At 42.4% G+C, this 11,525-nt stretch overlaps 1 protein-coding gene across 2 annotated transcripts in view; it reads right to left on the reverse strand.

Annotated features, from left to right (window-relative positions):
- CDC5L (cell division cycle 5 like) overlaps positions 1 to 7,193 on the reverse strand; it is a 45,268-nt gene extending 38,075 nt beyond the window's left edge. Inside the window, exons 1-5 of one of the 2 annotated variants that reach the window (XR_003521360.1) lie at positions 6,869 to 7,183; positions 4,390 to 4,493; positions 2,697 to 2,858; positions 1,794 to 1,921; positions 122 to 221 (exon numbers count right to left, since the gene is read on the reverse strand). Coding sequence is in view for 1 of the 2 variants with exons in the window: in XM_027601646.1 (XP_027457447.1) it covers positions 122 to 221; positions 1,794 to 1,921; positions 2,697 to 2,858; positions 4,390 to 4,493; positions 6,869 to 6,913 (539 nt within the window). In the remaining variant the exon portion in view is untranslated. Of the gene's footprint in view, positions 1 to 121; positions 222 to 1,793; positions 1,922 to 2,696; positions 2,859 to 4,389; positions 4,494 to 6,868 lie in introns of both variants that reach the window. The other variant, XM_027601646.1, reaches the window with a different exon arrangement.
- Positions 7,194 to 11,525: the final 4,332 nt, after the last annotated feature.

The following is an 11,525-nucleotide window of genomic DNA, read 5'->3' on the forward strand; positions in this document are numbered from 1 at the left end:
TTAGCGTAATTGGAATTGGACAATTCTAATTATTACTCACCCAACAGAATTGATATATCAGTTTTACTGGGCCTAAAAATGCACAGACTAATTGTTCAACTATAGATGGAAACAACCACACCTTGCTTCTTCCAATTGCTTCTCTCTTGCTTTCCTCTTGGCTTTCTTTCCCTGAGTATTTGCCAGGCGGGCTCTAGCTTCAGAAAGCATCTCAAGTTCATCTGCAAAAATAAAGAGAAGAAAAACTAAGTTCTCCAACATAAGCAAGGTATGTGAGAGACACACTGTATTGCTTAAGAAGAGAAAAACCATAAATGTAAATCATTATATAGCAGAGCATAATGGTAATAGCTTGGGTTTTGAAGTCAGAAAAACCGAAGTTAAAAACTAGGCCCATCACTTGCTAGCTATGTGACCCCGGATAATTTATTTACCCTCCCTGGGCATGTTTATCATCTATAAAAAGAGAATAACAAGTCCTATTTCACAGGAATGTTGAGAAGAACTAAATAAAATATAACAGGTAAAGCATATTTATCATATAATTATATCCTTCATCATCGTAACTAGCTGGCACAGCACCAATCATGAAAAACTATTATAAAGACTACTATTTAATTATAAAGAAATTGATAATCTCAATTAGATACACCTTTTTCCCCTCTATTTCTCTCTTCCAATACATTTCCATGGCTCCCAGAGTAAAACAGATTTCATTACTGATGCCTTAGAGCAATTCCTATATAAGGCTGTCCAGTGGAATCACAAGGGAACTTTAAAAAAAAACTCAGGGGCGCCTGGGTGGCTCAGTCTTTAAGCATCTGCCTTCGGCTCAGGTCATGATCCCAGGGCCCTGGGATCGAGGCCCACATCGGGCTCCCTGCTCAGCGCGAAGCCTGCTTCTCCCTCTCCCATTCCCCCTGCTTGTGTTCCTTCACTCGCTGTGTCTCTGTCAAATAAATAAATAAAATCTTAAAAATAAAAAAAGAAACATTTTTTAAAAATTAATTAATTTTTAAAAACTCAGATTCCAGAATTACCCTTTCCACAGTCCAGCTTACTGACTCAGATCTCCTGAAGCCCTGGTACCTGTGTTTTTAAAAGTTCACCAAATGACAATGATGCAGGTGGAAACCACTACCTTTAAACTTTAAAATTTTTAAATCTCAACAAATATTCACTGAATGCTTCACAACAACCCTGTGGGGTAAGATAACTATTACTCTCTATCTGGCAGGAAAGAGACTCAAATCTCAGAAAGATTATATGACTTGCCTAAGGTCAAAGAGCTAGTAAGTGGCAGATGCTGAGTCTAAAATCCAGTTCCTCTGATTCTTGATTCAATGTCTGAAAAAGGGATCATAAGTCGGCCTCATAGTACTGCAGTGCTGCCTTTCCACAAAGATGAAATTACCCGCCTGAAGTCAAAGTAGTTAACAGGACTGGAACCCCAAATCCAGTCTTCTTGTTGCTGCCTCTCTCCATGGAATGGGAATGAGAAAACAGAATCCTCAAGTGCTTACCACTAGCCTTTAGGAAATCTGTCTAGTAGTATTATGCTGCTTCATTTATTACATGAATTGAAAAATCGAAAGTTAAAAGACACAGTGTCCAGAAAGAGCAATTACTTTGTCACAGAAGACTGGACACATTTAGAAAGAGAATAATAACTGCAAACAGAACTGGGGTTCTAAAAAGTCAGAGGAGCTTAGAAAGAAACTCAAAGAGTTAAAAAGAGACTGGAGGAATCTATGGTTACCAAAGAAATAAATTCCTCAGGTGCATATACTCACCCTCATCCATATCAATTGGATCAGGCCTTGCTGGTTTTGTTTCTGGATTTGGATCTATTTCTCCAGGTTTAAGTTTTCGTGGATCATCTGTTGTTTCCTCTTCATTGTCTCTCTGTGCAGCTTTATCCCTAGAAAAAGGCCCAGAGAAGTTAGTCACACTATCAAACCATTCAGTCTTAGAAAACCAGGTTTCCTAGCGCTGGTACTCTTTTCTTTCAAAAACCCAACAGATGGACGTTCACAAAATAAAGTGATTCTACTATTGCTTCACCTGAAAGAAACAGTATTAAAATTCTAATTTCAATGAGTGTTTCCATTCACTATGAAATACAATCTAAGCAGCTCCTTAATCACAAATGCACAAAAGCTATACAAATTAAAAAACTTTTAATGAAGAACCAAGAGGTCCTGGTTAACTCTCAGCAACGTGATTATGGGTGATTTTTTGCTTTCTTACTACTTTTTCCCCGATTTTCTAGAATAAATATATATGATTAGCCTAACACGTTCAAATTATTCTTTTAAAAAATATGTAACAAGGGGCGCCTGGGTGGCTCAGTCGGTTAAAGCATCTGCCTTCAGCTCCGGCATGATCCCAGGGTCCTGGGATCAAGCCCCGCATCGGGGTCCCGCTCAGCAGGAAGCCTGCTTCTCCCTCTCCCACTCCCCCTGCTTGTGTTCCCTCTCACTGTGTCTCTCTCTGTCAAATAAATAAAATCTTAAAAAATATGTATGTAACAAGTATATAATTTTAATCAATCACATGAGACTTATATATAATTCAATAGCTTTAGCTCCTTTGTCTTTATTCCGATCTGCAAAGACAGAACATGCTAAAAGTTTATTCAGTCTCATTCAGGAGATATACATATATTTTAATACTGCTTTTGGAAACTGACTTACAAAAGAAACTCATAGTGTTCCAAGCACTGGGCAGCTGTTCTTCCGATGATTGGTGCAATGGTTCGCCACTGAGTTGGCATCAACTTGGCCAAGTGTAAGAGTTTTTCTTCTTCTTCTCTGGACCATTCTGTTTTCTTAATGCTTGGATCCAGCCACTCGTACCTATTAAAAAGATACCATTTTATACATTGATTGGTCACCTAGCGTGAATATCCTACTTACACATTAGATATACTAACCTCTACTGTCTGAAAAACACAAGCTAACTCTCAGCCTTCAATTATTAAAGCTGTTCTTTGTTCACAACAAAATGTTCATTATTTGACTAACTTTACCCCACTCAATATTCTCTAAGTCACCAAATTCTACTGTATTTTAATTATGCAAGACTAGTAATGCTTGAAAAAGGTAACCTAACTGAAACATGATCATATGGCTTCTTTCTCATCGTTTCCATTCATTTTACACTTTATTAGAGGCTTTGAAATTATCTGAAGTAAGACAATAACACCTCACATTTTTAGTGTTTCTAGTTTTCAAAACACTGTCTCATACTTTGATTCAGTTCCCAACACCTTGGTTTACTTCGAGTACCTGACTTACACTCATTAAATGGCTTTCCAACATCATACGCTTTATTTGGATTTAAATTTAAATAAAACTACTATGCCATCCTCTATCTTTCCTATCATACCACCCAACCCACCTTTTCCATCCAGTCTACACAGCTGGCAAGTACGATACAAGCCTTACTAAATATTGGAGCAGGAGCTTAACTCCACCGAGAGAAGCAGAAATCAAAACTTCTTCAGGCTGAGGACCATCTTCCTCTTTGGGATCCAACCTCTACACTCTGATCCTTTCTCCCACCCAGGTGCCTAGGAAATTAAGTCACTCCTGTACAATCCAAAATACGATCCTAGTACCACATGGGTCAAGGCTGGGGCCAGATCACTCATGCCAAGAGCTTAATAGCAAATATACAATATTTCAACTGTATTAGGGCACCTGGGTGGCTCGGTCGGTTGAGCATCTGCCTTCAGCTCAGGTCATGATCCCAGGGCTCTGGGATCAAGCCCCGCATTGGGCTCCCTGCTCATCGGGAAGTCTGCTTCTCCCTCTGCCCCTCCCGTGCTCATGCTTGCACGCACGCACTCTCGCTCTCTCTCACCCTCTCTCTGAAATAAATAAAATCTTAAAAAAACAGTATTTCAACTGTATTAATAAGGAAACCCAGCCAGTTGTGAGCTAGCCTAGAGAATTAACCATTATTTATCATTAATTTCTTCAGGAAAGTAAGTTCTAAATCAACTTATAAACTTTTGGAACACAATCCATTTACAGGACTAAAGCAAATTTTAGTATTGTACAGAAAGTAAATTTATTTTATACTTCACAAAACACTCAAGTACATTAACTTGTTTGAATCTCGTATCTCCATCAGTTAAGGCCAAGTATTATTATCCCAACTGGGAGAAAACAGGGACAGGAAAGAGGGGATAGAAAAATGGTTTGCCTAAGATCACAAAGGAAAAAAGTGACAGCTAAGGCTTAAATCTAAATTCTCATCTCCCACTCCATACTTTCTGTTCCATCACACTGCCTGCTTTCTTTGGCAAGGTTCAAAGAACTGACATTTTCCTCATCATAATTAAGGTCGCTTTCTGCTTTCCACTCATTAAGTGGTACATACCATCTGGCTTTGCACTGCTTTGCTGATTTTCTATGCAGCAGTGAGGCAATCCTAGACCACTGGTTTTTTCCATATTTCATTACCGCTGCTTTCAGAATTTCATCCTAAAAAAATTGTCAAAGAAAAACAATATATTCATCACAAAATTCTAAGTGACAAAAGACAAAATTTAAATTAACTCTGACAGGATTGCTAGGGAGAAGGAGAAAGTCATAAACACATACATACATACACACACACACACACCCAGGTAAGGGGGGAAAAAGTACAAGAACTTCGTTTACTATAATAATAAACAACAAACCAGAATTGGCAAAACGCAAAAAATTAAGAAGAAATCCCTCAGAAGGACATCCAACATCTCCTTATACACAAACCCTCCCCCACCCCAATAAACTGGGACTACTGGCCAATCTGAGAAACCCTACTTGGCGGTGATTAACAAAAAGTACTCTCCAATGTCTGGCTGTCATCCTCCTCAAAAGGATACAGCTCAATCATCTATTTATTCATTCAAAAAACATTTCCTGAACACCTACCTTGTACCAGGTCTTGCATACTTAGAAAAAGAGAGTGAAATAGGCCTCATCCAGCCCTCAAGAAGCAAGTCAAGACTCCGGTGAATCCATTCTCCACTCCAGTTTACAAATATCATTTTCTCTCCAGTCCCATAACCCCTGCTTTGACCTAAAAATCCACATTTCAAGTCTAAACTAGGAATTAAGTATTTCTTCCCTGCCACACCAGTCAGTTCTTCCTCCAGGCTCTAGTTACTGTTTCACCAAGGAACCCATTCTGATATGGAATTTACCAATTCCAGGGGAGTCCAGAAAGGTAAGCCACAGACCCCAAAGATAACAGAGCAATAGAGGAAGGCATTTGGGGCTTTTTACTGTTAGGCTTTTTTCCACATTGAACTTGAGATACATGCCTCATACATGAGCCATTCCACCCCATTCCACACCCCCACAGCCCCCCCTCCATCATCAGAGATTTAAAAAGACTGCTTTGGCCACTACACAGGAATCCGGCTGTTACTTGATTTTGTACATCTGTCTCTCCCCCAGAAGTCATCTCTTCCCCAATTTAAACACCCTGGTTCCCTCTGTGCAAGCTGTGAGACAAGGCTGTCACGAATTTTATGTGTAACTTTGTCACAATACTGCTAGCCTTAAATACATCTTCAACTAAGTACATATAGCAGTTATCCACCCTACTAGATTCATTCCGCAAACATTTGCCAAACAACCTATTTCATATTGGTTACTGTCCTAGGTTCTAGGGATTCCAAGATCTGGTCCTCTTGCGGTGCTGCCTGCTGGGAAAAAGCAGTTATCAACTAGCACTCACTGAAAGACTCCTGTGTGCCAGACTGTTCTAAATGTTGACTCATTTAATCCTCAAAAGAAGAAGAAGAAGAAGAAGATGAAGATGATGATGATGATGATGATGATGATTCCCATTAGAAAACTGAGGCTCTGAGAGGTTAAAAAACTTATCAGCATCACACAGAAGAATGTGATCCTTGCAAAAGGGTAAAGCATGCTATCCCAAATGGATGAAAGAGGTGCCATGGGACCACTGGGGTTGTAACTTATTTTTACAGAGTGACTGGGCAAAAATTCCAAGAGTTTTTAACAGTTTTGAAGGATGGTCAGAAAGATGTCAAGCAGTAGGACATTCCAAGAAGGCACAAGAAGTAAAAAGACTGCCTAAAAAGATATAATGTGCTCAGGAAAATGACAAATTCAGTGCACTCTGAATACAAACTGCACAAAAATCTTATTTGCATCTTACTCCTTCACCACTGCCTTTCTGCTAGTCATTGGCATCATCCATTGTATTTCTGGAAGCAAAGACACTACTGTAGGCAGTTTGTCCTATCTGGTTTCTATCCTGGCTGAGACGGAGTGACAGGAAGAGACAGGCCTTGGATCTCTCGTGATGACAGAAAAGTTATGCCTTGATAACAGGTAACAAGAGCGTTGCGGGCATAAATGAGCTCTCAACTTGGCACTCAAGCTGCTTCCCCTCTGCAAGGAAGTCAACGAAGAAACAAAGTTGTGGCCACAGCACTTCTCTATATTTGAGTTATCAGAGAGGCACCACCGTACCCGGGCTGAGGGACGGGAGCGTTCCAGATTACCAACTATCACTGATATCCTGCCCCGCCCCCTCTACACTGCGAGTTCCTAAAGGGCGGGGGCACGTCCTCAATTCAACAAATATTCATTAAGGGCCTAACAAGTGCCTCGCACGTCATCAAGTGGTTAAATCACAGTCCCCGTCCTTGGGGTGCTCAGATAACGCAGGGCCGGACACCAGATTAAGACCCCGAGGGTCCGCCCCGCGGTGCCCCCCCCCCCCCGCCCATGCAAACCAAGCAAGGCATCCTCCTCGCCTCCCCGATCTCCGCGCGCGTGCGCAAAAGCTGCCAAAGGGGGCGGAGGGCAGCGGACGGCGGGAAAAGGGGACTTACCTCGGTATTCCTCCATACGCCCCCCTTGATCATAATTCGAGGCATCTTGGCTGTGGGGTGTCTCGGCAAGCAGCCGAGAGGAGCTTCACTTAAGTAGTAACGGCGCTGCGGCCACGGGACCTAAAGCCGCCACTTCCTCCAAGCGCGACCTTCTGGTTTGAAGAGATCTGCGCAGGCGCAAGGCTGGGGAGGGGGGAGAGCAGAGAAGCAAGTCTCGCGAGAACCCGGTTGCTGAAAGGAATAAGTGCCCTGTTGTGAAAGCTCTACTCTAGGAAGACTGATAGAAAACCATCAAACCCCTCTGGCTTAAAGGGCTCTACGCCGCGCGCATGCCCAAAACAGGTTGGAGGAAACCACGGCTCTCGCGAGATATCGCCGGTGCCTCTTAGGGAAGGTTGAGGTGGGATTGATCGTGACGTCACCTAGTGGCGAAGAGAGGGAACGTCACGCATGCGAAATTGGCCCGGGGGCTCTAAGAAGAGCTTTGTTAATTTATTAACTTAGCACTTTATTAAGCATTTAACTAATAGGAATTTGTTCGCAGAATACTCAGGAAAAGAAAATATTTTATTTAAGACTATTTTTCTAATCTGTAAAATAGAGGTAATAGTATAGCAACCTCATAGGGTTGTCCTAAGGATTAAATGGGATCATGAACTTAGCCCAGTATCTGATACATAATAACTACGCCCCAAAATGGCAGCTATTGTTACAAGAAGGACAACCCCGGATGATCGGTGATTGTCCCAGAAACCTGCAAAAATATCTTGTCAGAGTTTGTCATACATCGCTCTTAAGTCTATATGGATTGATAATAAAGAGTTACCATTGATAGGCACTGGTATTAGACAAACTCGGGTTGGATTGAAATCTTGGCTCCCTCATCAGCTTGGGTAATAACCTTGCGGAGTCTCAGTATCCTCATCTGAAAAGTGGAGTTAAAAACTACCTCATAGGGCGCCTGGGTGGCTCAGGTGGTTGGGTGTCTGCCTTTGGCTCAGGTCATGATCCCAGAGTCTTGGGATCAAGTCCCGCATCGGGCTCTCCGCTCCTTGGAAGCCTGCCTCTCCCTCTGCCTCTCTCTCTCTCTCTCTGTCTCTCATGAATAAGTAAATAAAATCTTAAAAAAAAAAACTACCTCATAAATTTGGGTGGCAAATTAATTGAGATATACCTAAAACCCAATGAGGTAGAGATTGTCAGACTGCCATTCTGCCTCCCAGGGACTCACTCAGTGTCCTTTGCCCTTTTAAAACATCCCCTTGGTGCCAGCCCTGGAAGGTATGAAAATATTTAGTGGACTGGGAACATCTGAATATTTATATAATGCCTTTCTCTTTCTATTTCTTCATTTCTTCATTTGCCTCTTCTGGAAAAGCTACGGAATTTTCTGATTACATTTTTGTTAAATTTCTTTGCCTTGAAATAGGAAGTTGTACCAATAAAATCACTACTTTGTTGAGAGAAAGAAATGTTGGCTTATGAAGGACACACAGACTCCATGTAAGATCTCAGTCCACTCTTATCTCTGCTATCAACTGTCTGTGTGACTAGTGACAAGCCATTTTCTGTCTCTGGACCTCTGTTTGCAATGCTTCTCTGTAGGATGTGTGACCATTACCTCCTGCCCAGCCCAGCTCCCATCATCCACTCAGTTACTGTGGCTACAGTGTCTCACTCTTTCTCACTCTCTCCTTCTCTTTCTCTCTCTCTCTCTCTCTCTCTCTCTCTCTCTCACACACACACACACACACACACACACACACACACCACTGGCCATTTGATTGATCTCATCAAAGCTGAACCAATTAAGTCTCCTCCCCAGGAATTTTAACACTGGAACCCAGAAAAGACCAGTCTCTCTGCTGGCCAATGAATCTCTAACACGTGACACCCAGGAGTTGTCTGTCACCACATTTCTGTATGATGTAGACTAAGAAGGGAAGAAAGCAAGTTCCAGAGAAGCAGAGAGGAGAGTATAAAACAACAGAGGTAGGTCTTGACTATGCCGGAGTCCCTGGATCCAGTACGTTCCTCGGTCTTAGGTGCATTCCTGTTCTTGAGTTATGATTAGTTCCCTCTCTGGCTTTAGCCAGTTGGAGTTGGGTTTTTATTATTTATAAGCAAGATTCCTAACAAATCAGATTTGGACCAGTCCTCTCTCAAGAACCATTTCAGATCTAACATTACAAGTGTCCATGATGATGGTTTCTCCTTCTCACTCAGGACCACATTTACCCTATATGTAAACCTTTGTACCAACTAGAAAAAGGTGCTTCTTCAAGGCACTTTATTAATACCTGCTGGAAAATTATCACAAAATACTGATGTTTTGGAAATAAGAGATAAAATACAGGAAAGAGATCTACCATGTCTACGGCGTAAATTGTGCCCCCTAGGATCATGCCTTGTACAACCTGCCCACTGGAACAAAGCAGCCCTGTCAAATGTCCTCCAAGGCACCCTTGAACATGCAGACTGCATGTCTCACTTGAGGATTCAGAAAATGCAACATCATGCCAGTTCCAGGATGTCTAAAACCAGACCGTAGAGCCATGAACACAAGAGGCTGTCCTCCAGTATGGCATGGATTGGCCAGCACCCCCACCATATCACCCCAACCTCATCAGCCAGGACTCAGGACCCCCACAAAGAGGCCATGCCACCCCAGGGGCTGCCAAGGATCTCTGGCATGGTAGCCATAAGAAGCAGCCATCATCAAGCAACAAGACTATACAGTCAGTCACTGTGATCTTTAAAAAAGTGAGTGGTCATTTCTAGACAGAAGCTTAATGAGAAAGAGACTCCACTTCTTCCTCACTCACCCACATATGTTCCTCAGAGCACTGGCTGCATGGGGACACTCCATTAAAATGAAGTGTTTTATAATTCTTTGAATTTGAAAAAAGCGGCATGCTCTATTCACTCCCTTTTACACAGTTGCCAAAATCAAAACCAGTAGAGAAGTTGTAAGATGAAGAAATTTGTTTCTCCCTGTCGTGGGTTAAATTGTGCACCCCAAACAAATATGTTCCAAGTTCTAATCCCTGATACCTGTAAACATGACCTTATTTGGAAATCGTCTCTGTAGATGTAATCAAGTAAAGATGAGGTCATATTGGAGTAGGGTGGACCTTAATCCAATGACTGGTGTCTTTATAAAAGAAGAGACAAGACACACAGGGAGAACCCTATATGAAAAAGAAGGCAGAGCTTGGAATGAATGATGCATCTACAAGTCAAGGAAAGCCAAGGATGGCCAGCAACACCAGAACTAAGAGAAAGGCATGGAATATCTTCTCCCTTTGAGCATCCAAGGATGAACCAACCTTGCTGACACCTTGATTTCAGACTTCCAGCCTCCGGAACTGTGAGAGAATAAATTTATCTTCTTGTAAGCCACCCACTTTGTGGTACTTTGTTACAGCAGCCCTAGGAAATGAATACACTCTTTTTTTTTTCCTTAAGATTTTATTTATTTGTTAGAGAGGGAGAGACAGAGAGCGAGAGCACAAGCAAGGGGGGTGGCAGGCAGAAGGGGAAGTAGGCTCCTCGCCAAGCAAGGCCACCCACTGGGATCATGCCTTGAGCCGAAGGTAGGCACCTAACTAACTGAGCCACCCAGGCATCCCTACCCTCCCTTTTTTTTTAAATTTATTTATTTATTTATTTCAGAGAGAGAGAGAGAATGAGAGATAGAAAGCACGAGAGGGAAGAGGGTCAGAGGGAGAAGCAGACTCCCTGCCGAGCAGGGAGCCCGATGTGGGACTCGATCCCGGGACTCCAGGATCATGACCTGAGCCGAAGGCAGTCACTTAACCAACTGAGCCACCCAGGCGCCCTCTACCCTCCCTTTTTAATATAGCATTTCCAAACTCGTTTGACCCTGGAAACCTTTCTTCTTATAATATCTATTGATATTTAGGAAACACAACTGGGGAAAATCTGGCCCAGGAAAAAGAAGCTGGAGGTCCATCCAGTTACAAAGGAGTAGATGTTAGCAGGAGGGTTTGTAGGTTGCATTGTCCCCCATTTTCCCACCTCTCATTCCTTCCTGAGGAGCCAGCTCTGACTAGAGCAACTTTGCTTAGCCAAGAAAACAATCAAAATTCTAGTTTCCTTCTTGTTTTTACCATCATACTGTGCAGGAAAGGGCTAAAGTTAGGGTCAGAAGCCTGTGACAACACCAAGCCATTAAGGGCTGGGGATAGCCACCCTCAAAATCTTCATCATCTCCCCAAATAAACAGATGGAATTTTAGTAGAAACACTGTGCTACTTTGCTAATATAACTTCAAGATAAAACCTCTAGCCCTGCCCTGTCTACCAGATTGCTACCCCTAAGCCTCTCCCTTCCCTTTAGAGACTCCTCAGCTAATGTAGGAAGAGGCTAATGTCTGGGTAGAAATGGTATTCCATGCACCCTAAATGCTAGTAATTCATACCATGATGCTAAATTGGCTTGGATTTCACTTACTGACACTTCTTTGTGGTGGATCCAGTTGTAGTTTGTAATTCTCCCCGCCCCCTCGGGTGCTCATATTCATTATTTCTAGGAAGTCCCCTGTGTCCTGAGGTGGCAAAGTTTTCCCAAAGAGATTTTGTTTTTTCTCAGGCCACAGAGGCTCAACAGTCTTTTTGAGCTTATTTCTCAGTTT

Source organism: Zalophus californianus, chromosome 7, assembly GCF_009762305.2.
Source record: "Zalophus californianus isolate mZalCal1 chromosome 7, mZalCal1.pri.v2, whole genome shotgun sequence".
In the NCBI taxonomy this organism is placed as follows: domain Eukaryota; kingdom Metazoa; phylum Chordata; class Mammalia; order Carnivora; family Otariidae; genus Zalophus; species Zalophus californianus.